Consider the following 14,761-nt stretch of genomic DNA (forward strand, 5'->3'; position numbering starts at 1 on the left):
TTTCTCCAAAAAGTACGATGTTTGTCCCCATGTGCAGTTGCAAACCGTAGTCTGGCTTTTTTATGGCGGTTTTGGAGCAGTGACTTCTACCTTACTGAGCAGCCTTTCAGGTTATGTCCATATGGGACTCATTTTACTGTGGATATAGATACTTTTGTACCTGTTTCCTCCAGCATCTTCACAAGGTTCTTTGCTGTTGTTCTGGGATTGATTTGCACTTTTCGCACCAAAGTACATTCATCTCTAGGAGACAGAACGCGTCTCCTTCCTGAGCGGTATGATGGCTACGTGGTCCCATAGTGTTTATACTTGCGCAACTATTGTTTGTACAGACTAACGTGGTACCTTCAGGCATTTGGAAATTGCTGCCAAGGATGAACCAGACTTGTGGAGGTCTACAATTTTTTTTCTGCAGTCTTGGTTGATTTCTTTTGATTTTCCCATGATGTCAAGCAAAGAGGCTGTCCTTGGTTGCAACACTCACTACTGAGTTCCAAGCTGCCTCTGGAAGCAACGTCAGCACAATAACTGTTTGTCGGGAACTTCATGAAATGGGTTCCCTTTGTCGAGCAGCTGCACACAAGCCTAAGATCACCATGCGCAATGCCAAGAGAGCGTGCAATGTCAACTGGAGTGGTGTAAAGCCATTGGACTCTGGAGCAGTGGAAATGCGTTTTCTGGAGTGATGAATTACGCTTCACCTTCTGGCAGTCCGACAGACAAATCTGGGTGTTTCTACACCTGCATTGCTTGCTGTTTGGGGTTTTAGGCTGGGTTTCTGTACAGCACTTTGAGATATCAGCTGATGTAAGAAGGGCTATATAAATACATTTGATTTTATTTAGGAGAACGCTACCTGCCCCAATGCATAGTGCAAACTGTAAAGTTTGGTGGTGGAGGAATTTTGGTCTGGGGCTGTTTATCATGGTTTGGGCTATGGTCCTTAGTTCCAGTGAATGGAAACCTTAACGCTTCGGCATTTAATGACATTCTAGATGATTCTGTGCTTCCAACTTTGTGACAGTTGGGGAAGCCCCTTTCCTGTTTCAGCATAACAATGCCCCCGGGGGTGCACAAAGCGAGGTCCATGCAGAAATTGTTTGTCGAAATTGGTGTGGAAGAACTTCACTGGCATGCATAGAGCCCTGACCTGAACCCCATCGAAGACCTTTGGGATGTATTTGAAATCAGACTGCGAGCCAGGCCTAATCGCCTAATATCAGTGCCCGACCTCACTAATGCTCTTGTGGCTGAATGTCCCCTCAGCAATGTTCCAACATCTAGTGGGAAGCCTTTCCAGAAGAGTGGAGGCTGTTATGGCAGCAAAGGGGGGAACAACTCCATATTTTAAATGTTTACATTTTTTAATCAAACCATTTTTTAACTAGGCATGTCAGTTTAGAACAAATTCTACATTTTCAACGCCCATGATTTTGGAGTGAGATGTTCGACGTCAACATACTTTTGATCATGTAATGTATCACAGTAAGGGCCTCCCAGATGTTGACATATTTATATGGTAATAGGGACCCCTACTGGTTAGGAAAATACTGAATCATGAGATAGGTCACTGTCAATACATTTGACAGAGCATTCTTATTTACAAGGAGGAAGTAAAGCAAAAAGAGAGATGAATTTGTACCAGTGATGATTACACATTCAGAGCATAATTACATGAGAAAACATTCAGCTCCTCAACTTAGTCATCAAAAAGTGCCATTGTCACCGACGGGGAGGTGGCAGACAGTATCAAGAGCCATCCAGCAAGGATTTCGGCTAAGAATACAAACGGAAAGGATTTTGTATGTAGTTGGAGGGGTGGACTTTAATTCCCTGTCTGTTACCACTGGTGTTTCTGTAGACAAGGTTCCACAATCATTGTCTAATGTCTACTTTATTTCTTTATCCTTCACTATCATTTACTTTTTTTTATATCAATCCGTCCTTTTTCTTTGGTACTTTCTTATGAAGGGAGTGAAAAGAGGCCCTGAAAATGTCCTCCGCAAACACCTGTTCAACAAATCTACTCCGTTCAACAGGCTGCAGAATTAGAATTACAGCCTGAGCTTTGCTTCAGCTTCAACACAGTTGGAAGTCCTTGTAGTGCAGCACTGCAACACAAGACACGATACTGTCCAGGTTTTGAGTCCTCTCTCTTCCAAACTTGAATAGCCTAGCCTATTCTAGTTCCAGCCTTTGAATTACACGTCTGCTACAAACCGTCAGCTCTCAGCCCTAGCCTGTGAAGTCTGCACGCACGCAGCCAGCCAACCCCCCCCATACAAACACAACAGAACACAGTCTGGTGGTGGGCTGCTCTGACTAGCAAACAAACACAGCAGTTCACTGACCTTCTGCACTAATTAGATGCTTCCAGCCTATATTCTCTAATCATGTTTTCCTCTGCACCCAGGTGAGATGAGGAAATAGCAGCACTAGAGTGCTTTCCACCTATTATCTTGTTTTTAGGAGTATTCTATATATTCCATGTCAGAGGTCTGAAACTCCCTGCCCTCGTGCCACATTAGGCCTATTTGTGGCCCACAGGCTTGGAATTTGAGCTTATGCTGTATCCATGTTATGGTGGTTGCTCATACAGTACAGATTGACGACATGCCTGACCTGACATTTCAACCTCTACGCTCCGGTCTCCCCCTTGACAGAGTTTAAGGTCCCATGTGACCATCGGTTGTGCTGTAACAACAACATCAAAACTCACCTCGAAAAAGTCACCGTTGATGCAGTGACACACTTAGCCTATCAGTGTAAAGTCCATTGGAAAGTGTATTTTGCTGTGTTCAGGAATATTTATACTGTGTAAATGTAATGATATGTATGAGACCCTTATACTCATCATAACATTATTTAGGCTTTATTAAACTCTCTAATTACAATTTATACAATCACTGAGGACATTGTGGTAAAACTACAGTTAGAGTCGGAAGTTCACAAACACTTAGGTTGGAGTCATTAAAACTTGCTTTTCAACCACTCCACAAATTTCTTGTTAACAAACTATAGTTTTGGCAAGTCGGTTAGGACATCTGATTTGTACCTGACATGAGTCAGTTATCCAACAATTGTTTACAGACGGATTATTTCACTTGTAATTCACTGTATCACAATTCCAGTGGGTCAGAAGTTTACATACACCAAGTTGACTGTGCCTTTAAACAGCTTGGAAAATTCCAGAAAATGATGTCATGGCTTTAGAAGCTTCCGATAGGCTAATTGACATCATTTGAGTCAATTGGAGGTGTACCTGTGGATGTATTTCAAGGTCTACCTTCAAACTCAGTGCCTCTCTGCTTGACATCATGGGAAAATAAAAAGAAAAAAAGAAAAAGACTGCAGAAAAACAATTGTAGACCTGCTGGAGGAAACAGGTACAAAAGTATCTATATCCACAGTACAACGAGTCCTATGGTGACATAACCTGAAAGGCCGCTCAGCAAGGAAGAAGCCACTGCTCCAAAACCGCCATAAAAAAGCCAGACTACGGTTTGCAACTGCACATGGGGACAAACATCGTACTTTTTGGGGAAATGTCCTCTGGTCTGATGAAACAAAAATAGAACAGTTTTGTTCATAATGACCATCGTTATGTTTGGAGGAAAAAGGGGGAGGCTTGCAAGCCGAAGAACACCATCCCAACCGTGAAGCACGGGGGTGGCAGCATCATGTTGTGGGTGCACTTTGCTGCAGGAGGGACTGGTGAACTTCACAAAATAGATGGCATCATGAGGAGGAAAATTATGTGGATATATTGAAGCAACATCTCGAGACATCAGTTAAAGCTTGGTCGCAAATAGGTCTTCCAAATGGACAATGACCCAAGCATAATTCCAATGTTGTGGCAAAATGGCTTAAGGACAACAAAGTCAAGGTATTGGAGTGGCCATCACAAAGCCCTGATCTCATTTCTATAGAAAATTTGTGGGCAGAACTGAAAAAGCGTGTGCAAGCAAGAAGGCCTACCTACCTGGCTCAGTTACACCAGCTCTGTCAGGAGGAATGGGCCAAAATTCACCCAACTTACTGTAGGAAGCTTGTGGAATGCTACCCTAAATGTTTGACCCATGTTAAACAATTTCAAGGCAATGCTACCAAATACTAATTGAGTGTATGTAAACTTCTGACCCACTGGGAATGTGATGAAAGAAATAAAAGCTGAAATAAATAATTTTCTCTACTATTATTCTGACATTTCACATTCTTAAAATAAAGTGGTGATCCTAACTGACCTAAGACTTTTTACTAGGATTAAATGTCAGGAATGGTGAAAAACTGAGTTTAAATGCATTTGGCTAAGGTGTATGTAAACTTCCGACTTCAACTGTGTATGGTAAAAGATAACACTTGTTTTCAAATGTTAATTGCTTAGTGGTCTCATATTATACAATAAAATAGATGCTCAACACTCAATCACGCACTCACGCACACACACACACACACAGTCAACCCCAAACACTCGCAACATACACACCCGGACGCACACTGCAAGTGGATAGATATGAGAGAAAACATTTTTACACATTCACATAAAATGACACCGTGACCTCAAATATTTACATATGTATTTTAACCCCCCAGGGATACAACATTGTATATAAATAATGTATCGGACAACTGATGATTCCTCCAAATCTATCTATGACCTGAAATGTTTCATCTCCCTCCTGCATGAGTTGTGTCAAGATTGCCAAAGTTATCTCCAAGTTACCTCAGACAACATATTTTTTTTTGTGTGTGTGTATTTGTTCATTTTTATAAACCAGAATCATGATAGTGTATAATCACTCCTGTTTGACATCTGAGTGCCTTGAAGAATTTTTGGTTACACTTAATACCTGTGTGTATCTACATACCCCGGGAATACGGTATGCAGCCCAAGCCTTTTAAATACTAGCAGTGCACTTGCTGGTTCTAACGAGCAGTGGCACGGCGGACAACTGTCCTCTGGATAACAGCTGTGGCTGAGGACATGCCAGCCACTTCACTTTGACACACTGGATTGGGTTTCATGTTGGTGTTAAGAGTTAGTTACAGTATATGTTTTTCTATGTGCAACTTTGGTCTCAAGAATCGTGTTCTCTTCTCCATAAATATTGTACGGCAGCTTTTTGAGAAAAAAAACAAGGATATTACCGAAGTGACGCCTACGGGAGAAAAGGAGAATGTACAAAAACATGTTTGTGTAAATACCTTTTTCTGATGTAGGCTTAGGAAAACGGTGTCCGTGCAACTAAGTCCTCCAGATATGCACGCTACCGGACACAACGAGCAAAAGAGCCATGCTGCAATTCGAATGTGTATTCAACGATGTTGACTAAATGTTGTGCCTCCCTGCCTACTGCTTCCCTGCCTGCGCAGTGCTTGTGGTCTATCTAGGTACTGAGTGCACAGAGACCCTATCAATTAGAGTCAGTACTAATGCAGAGCATGTTTCCAAGCTAGCAGCATCTGCTCCTCTCCACCAAGGCGAACCTCCTTCTCCTCACTGAAGTTGGGAACAGCTGGGTGGTTTAGTAGTGGGGGAAATGGAACCTCCCGATGCATAATTGCGGCTCAGAATAGGGGAAACTATGGAGAAAAAGGCCCATAATGAACATCTGATGCGATTCGCCACAAACCACCAGCCCACTCCTTCGTATTATACAGTTTCCCAAATTACAATAATTTGATGCAGTCACAGGCATTTTCAGATTTTAATCCTCAATTGAATCATCAATGAATCAATTGGTGGTTCTCTATACAATTGCTAAATGGGATCATTTCTCTGCATTTACATTTTTTTTGACAGATCTCTCTTCGATAATAGTAGCCTTTTCTCTTAAACATCTGCTGTTGTTGTGTTTTCTGATGTTTTTTTTTTTTCATTCTGTTCATATCTGACCATTTATCGTTAGCCAATAGGACGGATGCCTCTGGCTGCACCTTTGTTGGACCGGGCTGATCTGTTACACCATCAAATGGGATACACGGTTTACTCTAGTTCAAACATCTCACAGTGAAATTTACAGCCTGAATACATCTCCCAAACTCCTACTTTGCTTGAAGAATACTCTCTCTACAGGTTAGGCTCTGGAAGTTTATTGGTTGAAATTGGGATACATTTCACGTCAGCTATCTCCACTGCAAATTGTTTGAAAATCTCTACCCAGCATGCAGTTCTGCCCTCATTGGGATTAGGAAAGGACTCAGCCACAGTTCCTGGCGAGCACAGATAGGGAAGGTGGTGAATTAAATTAAGAAAGATGCAGGTCTGTATAGTTTACCTGAGTCTTGTGCTTCCTCTCTTCCATTAGCCCTCTGCAGCCCATAAGCCCTCTCTCTCTCCGGAGTAACCTAACCCTAACCCTCTCTCCCTCCGGATGATAAGAGGGGTTGATGGCATGGCCTCACTACTCCCTAGTACTCCGCCTCAAATTAGACTGCAGGGACAAACAAAGTAGTTCTTCCTTTTTAGATTTCCCCACGGCTCTTTTATACAGAGTAGAGATGAAATCTTAGACGCAGGCATTCCTTTCATAAGTTTGAACTCCTAAATGATTCAAGTGTCTTTTGTTTTCTCTTTCAGCTCCAGTCAACCCTCACTTGAGTAAGTATCAGTCCTATGAAATGGACTCCCTAACCCATGGCAGTTTGATATTTAATAAGACAAGCCAACCATAATGTTTTAATTAGCAGTGACCAGATGAATGAATTAATAAAAGGTAGGGTTTTTATGTTATACACCTTTTTTTTTATGGTATACACAGTTTATTCATATGAATTATCCATCGCAATACACAGGTCCTTAATAATGTCAAAAATTTAATATTTCCTATTAATACCGTGTTCCTAATACAATATGAGCACATTTCATAACCGTCGATAAGATGTTTGAAAATACATAAAGTCTATCTCAGTAGTATCTAAGCTATAAGACTCCTGAACAGCTAATCAAAGGGCTACCCAGACCCTCTTTTACGCTGCTGCTACTCTCTGTTTATTATCTGTGCATAGTCACCTTAACTCTACCTACATGTACATATTACCTCAATTACCTCGACTAACCGGTGCCCCCCGCACATTGACTCTGTACCGGTATCCTCTGTATATAGCCTCCACATTGACTCTGTACCGGTACCCCCTGTATATAGCCTCCACATTGACTCTGTACCGGTATCCTCTGTATATAGCCTCCACATTGACTCTGTACCGGTACCCCCTGTATATAGCCTCCACATTGACTCTGTACCGTTACTCCCTGTATATAGCCTCCACATTGACTCTGTACCGGTATCCTCTGTATATAGCCTCCACATTGACTCTGTACCGGTATCCTCTGTATATAGCCTCCACATTGACTCTGTACCGGTATCCTCTGTATATAGCCTCCACATTGACTCTGTACCGGTACCCCCTGTATATAGTCTCCACATTGACTCTGTACCGGTACCCCCTGTATATAGTCTCCACATTGACTCTGTACCGGTATCCTCTGTATATAGCCTCCACATTGACTCTGTACCGGTACCCCCTGTATATAGCCTCCACATTGACTCTGTACCGTTACTCCCTGTATATAGCCTCCACATTGACTCTGTACCGGTACCCCCTGTATATAGTCTCCACATTGACTCTGTACCGGTATCCTCTGTATATAGCCTCCACATTGACTCTGTACCGGTACCCCCTGTATATAGCCTCCACATTGACTCTGTACCGTTACTCCCTGTATATAGCCTCCACATTGACTCTGTACCGGTACCCTCTGTATATAGCCTCCACATTGACTCTGTACCGGTACCCCCTGTATATAGCCTCCACATTGACTCTGTACCGGTACCCCCTGTATATAGTCTCCACATTGACTCTGTACCGGTACCTCCTGTATATAGCCTCCACATTGACTCTGTACCGGTACCCTCTGTATATAGCCTCCACATTGACTCTGTACCGTAATACCCTGTATATAGCCTCCACATTGACTCTGTACCGGTACCCTCTGTATATAGCCTCCACATTGACTCTGTACCGGTACCCCCTGTATATAGCCTCCACATTGACTCTGTACCGGTATCCTCTGTATATAGCCTCCACATTGACTCTGTACCGGTATCCTCTGTATATAGCCTCCACATTGACTCTGTACCAGTACCCCCTGTATATAGCCTCCACATTGACTCTGTACCGGTATCCTCTGTATATAGCCTCCACATTGACTCTGTACCGGTACCCCCTGTATATAGCCTCCACATTGACTCTGTACCGTAATACCCTGTATATAGCCTCCACATTGACTCTGTTCCGGTATCCTCTGTATATAGCCTCCACATTGACTCTGTACCGGTACCCCCTGTATATAGCCTCCACATTGACTCTGTACCGTAATACCCTGTGTATAGCCTCCACATTGACTCTGTACCGGTACCCTCTGTATATAGCCTCCACATTGACTCTGTACCGGTACCCCCTGTATATAGCCTCCACATTGACTCTGTACCGGTACCCCCTGTATATAGTCTCCACATTGACTCTGTACTGGTACCCCCTGTATATAGTCTCCACATTGACTCTGTACCGGTACCCCCTGTATATAGCCTCCACATTGACTCTGTACCGGTACCCTCTGTATATAGCCTCCACATTGACTCTGTACCGGTACCCCCTGTATATAGCCTCCACATTGACTCTGTACCGGTACCCCCTGTATATAGCCTCCACATTGACTCTGTACCGGTACCCCCTGTATATAGCCTCCACATTGACTCTGTACCGGTACCCCCTGTATATAGCCTCCACATTGACTCTGTACCGGTACCCCCTGTATATAGCCTCCACATTGACTCTGTACCGGTACCCCCTGTATATAGCCTCCACATTGACTCTGTACCGGTACCACCTGTATATAGCCTCCACATTGACTCTGTACCGGTACCACCTGTATATAGCCTCCACATTGACTCTGTACCGGTACCCTCTGTATATAGTCTCCACATTGACTCTGTACCGGTACCCTCTGTATATAGCCTCCACATTGACTCTGTACCGGTATCCTCTGTATATAGCCTCCACATTGACTCTGTACCGGTATCCTCTGTATATAGCCTCCACATTGACTCTGTACCGATACCCCCCTGTATATAGCCTCCACATTGACTCTGTACCGGTACCCTCTGTATATAGCCTCCACATTGACTCTGTACCGGTACCCCCTGTATATAGCCTCACTACTGTTATTTTACTGCTTCTGTTTAATTATTTGTTACTTTTTTATTTATTTTTTATTTTTTACTTATCTATTTTTTACGTAACACTTTTTTTTGGTAAAACTTCTTAAAGTGTTGTTGGTTACGGGCTTGTAGGTAAGCATTTCACTGTGTGGTCTACCTGTTGTATTTGGCTGATGTGACAAATCAAAATTTGATCTGGACTGGCTGATGCTAGCATCGTTTAAATTAAAAGACATTTGTAACGAACTGAATCTTACTCAACTAATAACTATACCTACCCGTTTTAATCCAAAAGACCCCCCCAAAAATCTACATTAATGGGCCTTGTCTTAACAAATACACCTCACAAATATATATCTAGTGGGTTATTTGCAAATCAGTGACCACTGCCCTATTGCATTTATCAGAGATACTAGGCTAAAAAAAACCCTGACTCCTGTATAATTCTAAAGAGAAACTATAAACACTTCTCAGAGCAAGCCTTTATCCATGACCTTTATTACTCAGAGCTTTTATCCGTAAACTGCATAATGGACCCAGTTTTAGCGTTCTCTTTCTTTTCATAAATGTTTTACCTTCATGGCTGATAAATACGCCCCCGTTAAAGCGACTTAGGGTAAAAAATCGAACTAATCCTTGGTTCTCCAGCGATTTGAAAATCCTTTTCCTGCAAAAGAATCAAGCATGGGCCTTGACGAGGAAAAGTGGTGAAACAGCTGATTGGCTGCTTTTTAGGCAATTGAGAAATAAATGGACCAGAATAATAAAAAGGCTAAATCTCAGTATTTTCTTGATGCTCTGACAGAGTCTGCTGGTGATCCCTCTAAATTCTGGAAAACTGTTAACTCACTTAGACCAGGAAACTCCTCGACTTCCCTGCTGAAACAAATTACGTCGGAATCTGGGATCATCAGTGACCGAACGGAAATTTGTGATGTTTTTAATAAGCACTTTATTTCTGCTGGTTTTCTTTTTGAAAGAAAATACGGCCAACATGATCCTGACCGGTCTATTGTTTCAGCCCCTCGGGGTCTTATCTGCACTATCTGCTATAGATTCTAAGAAATCGTTAGGCGCTGACAATCTGGATCCATATTTACTCAAGTGTGCGGCACCTATCATTGGCAACTACAATCTTTTTTAACTGTTAACAAAACTCTTTCTAGAAATCAATCTGGCTTCAGACCTAAACACAGTACCACTACGGCCACTGTACGTGTTGTAAATTATATTACTAATGCCCTAGATAATAGAAAGTACTGTGCCGCCTTGTTCATAGATTTGTCTAAAGCTTTTGACACTGTAGACCATGCAATACCTTTTGGTAAACTGTCGTTAATAGGACTAAGGATAGAAGTCAGGCTGTTAGAGTTGACGGCGTCCAGTCGGAGCCATTGGAGTTGGTTAAAGGGGTCCCACAAGGTTCTATACTTGGTCCATTACTGTTCACTCTCTACATAAACAACATCGGTGATGAGATAAGAAAGTGTCAAATTCCTTTATATGCTGATGACACTGTCATGTACTCTATCGATTCAACGGCTGACCAAGTATTATCACTATTGGAGACAGATTTTAAGATATTACAAGGGTCTTTTATACAGCTTAAACTTGTTTTAAATTAAAATAAAACACATTTTATAATTTTTAATAGGTTCAAAAAGTTGGTTGAAAATACACTTGCGATTACGAGTTTAGATTAGATCGAATTGATCAGGTCTCTGCATATAAATACTTAGGGATATGGTTGGCTGATAAACTGTCTTTTAAAATGCATGTTGATGAACTTCGTAAATGGCTAAAAATCAAGCTAGGCTTCCTCTATAGAAACAGGACATGTTTGTCCTCTACAAAGAAGACAAATTGTGCAAGTTACTTTTATTTCTGTTCTAGATTATGTGGATATTATCTACATGCATGCTACAGCATCAACACTTAAATCGCTGATGCTACTTATCATTGCGAACTTAGGTTTATTACGGGCGCTAGCTACAGAACTCACCACTGTGTTTTATATCAAAATGTGGGTTGGACTTCGCTGTCCATGAGACGAGAGCAACATGCCCTCGTGTTTGTCTATAAAGCACTTCTGAATAAACTACCTTCTGATTTATCATCACTCATCAACATTATAATTATAATTCCTAAAATCAGGTCTCAAACATGGATTACACTTGAGGCCCATGCGATTTCCACAGAGTTGGGTATGGCTGTCTTTTCCTGTTATGCTCCTTGCCTATGGAATAGCCTGCAGACTAAACTTAAATTTGAGACTCTTGTCCCCCTGTCGCCCATTTTAAACATTTATTGGAGGATTTGTATTTTTCTATTTCTTGTAACTGTTTCGGGTAATGCAAGTTCTTGTGCTGTTAGGGGAATAACCTGTTAGGGGAATAACCTGTTAGGAGAATAACCTATTTGGGGAATAACCTATTTGGGGAATAACCTGTTAGGGGAATAACCTATTTGGGGAATAACCTGTTAGGAGAATAACCTGTTAGGGGAATAACCTGTTAGGGGAATAACCTGTTAGAGGAATAACCTGTTAGAGGAATAACCTGTTAGGGGAATAACCTGTTAGGGGAATAACCTGTTAGGGGAATAACCTGTTAGGGGAATAACCTGTTAGGGGAATAACCTGTTAGGGGAATAACCTATTTGGGGAATAACCTGTTAGGGGAATAACCTGTTAGGGGAATAACCTGTTAGGAGAATAACCTGTTAGGGGAATAACCTGTTAGGGGAATAACCTGTTAGGGGAATAACCTGTTAGGGGAATAACCTGTTAGGGGAATAACCTGTTAGGGGAATAACCTGTTATGGGAATAACCTGTTAGAGGAATAACCTGTTAGGGGAATAACCTGTTAGGGGAATAACCTGTTAGGGGAATAACCTGTTAGGGGAATAACCTGTTAGGGGAATAACCTGTTAGAGGAATAACCTGTTAGGGGAATAACCTGTTAGGGGAATAACCTGTTAGGGGAATAACCTGTTAGGGGAATAACCTGTTAGGAGAATAACCTGTTAGGGGAATAACCTGTTAGGGGAATAACCTGTTAGGGGAATAACCTGTTAGGGGAATAACCTGTTAGGGGAATAACCTGTTAGAGGAATAACCTGTTAGGGGAATAACCTGTTAGGGGAATAACCTGTTAGGGGAATAACCTGTTAGAGGAATAACCTGTTAGGGGAATAACCTGTTAGGGGAATAACCTGTTAGGGGAATAACCTGTTAGAGGAATAACCTGTTAGGGGAATAACCTGTGTGTAAATGTAACAATCTGCTGCTGTATTGTTTGTGTTATCTGTGATGGTTTTGTCTTGTGTAGTTTCTTAATCATTGTACCTGAACTGTATGTGTAAACATGTATATGCAGGGCCCAGCTGTAAAAGAGACCTTGGTCTCAGTCTGTTCTTTGTTGAAATAAAGGTAGAATAATAATTAGATTTCTATGTCTTCTCTGCGTGTCCTCCCCATCAGGAGAGTTCCAGTGCAGCTTTGAGGACGAGGCCGTGTGTATGTTCACCCAGGACAAGAGGGATGACTTTGACTGGACCCGACACAGTGCCGCCACCAGAGACACCAAGTATACGCCCAACACAGGGCCCAGCAGTGACCGAGTGGGCTCCAAGCAAGGTTAGCACACACACCAATGTACCTTTACATGCATGCACACTCTCACCAACACAACACAACACTGTGCTCTCTATCTTTCAACCAATTTCTCCATTCTGTTCTGCTCTCAAGTAGTTGTAGAGCACTGCACAGGTCTGAATTTTAAGCCCAAGCCCTACCCATGCCCGCGACGCAACGTTCAGGCCCTACCCTAGGCCTGATTGCTTCGGCCAAATTTAAGGCCCTGACCTGCCCAAAACCCCAATTCAGAATTATCTTCCTCCATTAGTAAATCCATTAGCTGCTCCTCTCTGTCTGCCACTCACTCCCTGCGTGCAGCTCACTCTACATGCGCTCTGCTCATGGTGGCTCTGAGTCTGTGAGTATCCATAGCAACGGCTCCACATAGGCTGCTCTTGTTTTAGTGATACCTCAGCCCTTCTCCTTCCCTAGTTACTGATGAGAAAACAGGCCCTTCTCCTTCCCTAGTTATTGATGAGAAAACAGGCCCCACCTGTACACTAGTTATTGATGAGAAAACAGGCCTTACTCACATCATGGTCAATGTAGTTGACATGTAGTTGACATTGATCATGATGGTGTACAATGATGAGATGATGATAAGGTACAACTATAGTAAATAGTCATGTCGCTAAATCAAGTCACTGATTATTTTCATAACGTTGGTACTTTCTCAACTCTGGTCGCCAAATCTATAGTTGTCAAATTAATGAATTTCTACTCGTGTCTAATTCCATTGAAAATGACTGATTTCTAGTTGTTAGGTCACAATTAGAATTGTTTGTTAGTGACGGCCTGATAGAAAAACATAGAATCGTTTTTTGTTTGACACTGAAATGACAAAAGGACGACCTCAGTCTGTAGCTTTAGCCAGGCCAGTGTACCTGGGTGTTTATGTGGAAAACATTTCAAGGACATGAATGGAAACCATGTTTTAAACTTTGTTTGAAATGTACTTCCTATTCTCTCCATGTTACCTACAGTACTGATAACCATGCATACAATGCTATGGGATGTGAGACATGGGATGCATTCCCGAAAAGAATCAATAGATCTCTTTCTTAAAACAGTATTTTCACAAAGCAACACAGAAGTCAACATAAGGAGTACAATACAATGCGTTCTGTAACTCTGAGAAGGCCACTTCTGGGAAGTGTTCATGGTTCTTGCTGTGTACAGTGTTGCCATGGGGAGGAGGGAGGGTGGTTCTGAGAGATTGTTTCTGGTGGTGAGCCTCCAGCAGGGCCGGGAGGTCAAGGACAGTGTTCAGGTTTTGTTAAATCGTCATGTACACATGATCTACGTGAGCACACAGTGCAATGAAATGCTGACTTACAGGTTTACCTCTCAATAATGCAACAACAATAAGTGAATAAAAGAGGAATTAAAAGGTCAATGAATGAAAAAAGGATAAACAATTAGCAAAACATATAATGCAAGAAGGCACACAAACGGATTGAAGTGCTGAAGGCTAATAAATACAGCCAGTTTAGCTGAAGGCTAATAAATACAGCCAGTCTAGCTGAAGGCTAATAAATACAGCCAGTTTAGCTGAAGGCTAATAAATACAGCCAGTTTAGCTGAAGGCTAATAAATACAGCCAGTCTAGCTGAAGGCTAATAAATACAGACAGTTTAGCTGAAGGCTAATAAATACAGCCAGTCTAGCTGAAGGCTAATAAATACAGCCAGTCTAGCTGAAGGCTAATAAATACAGCCAGTTTAGCTGAAGGCTAATAAATACAGCCAGTTTAGCTGAAGGCTAATAAATACAGCCAGTTTAGCTGAAGGCTAATAAATACAGCCAGTCTAGCTGAAGGCTAATAAATACAGACAGTTTAGCTGAAGGCTAATAAATACAGCCAGTCTAGCTGAAGGCTAATAAATACAGCCAGTCTAGCTG

At 42.1% G+C, this 14,761-nt stretch overlaps 1 protein-coding gene across 1 annotated transcript in view; it reads left to right on the top strand.

Moving 5' to 3' along the window:
- LOC110498192 (MAM domain-containing glycosylphosphatidylinositol anchor protein 2) overlaps nucleotides 1–14,761 on the top strand; it is a 185,227-nt gene that overhangs the window by 160,151 nt on the left and 10,315 nt on the right. The window contains exons 12-13 of the mRNA XM_036955189.2: nucleotides 6,581–6,601; nucleotides 12,704–12,859. Of these exons, the coding sequence (XP_036811084.1) occupies nucleotides 6,581–6,601; nucleotides 12,704–12,859 (177 nt within the window). The remainder of the gene's footprint in view (nucleotides 1–6,580; nucleotides 6,602–12,703; nucleotides 12,860–14,761) is intronic.

The sequence above is a fragment of the Oncorhynchus mykiss genome, chromosome 19, assembly GCF_057628025.1.
Source record: "Oncorhynchus mykiss isolate SJ-2025 chromosome 19, ASM5762802v1, whole genome shotgun sequence".
Classification (NCBI taxonomy): Eukaryota; Metazoa; Chordata; class Actinopteri; order Salmoniformes; family Salmonidae; genus Oncorhynchus; species Oncorhynchus mykiss.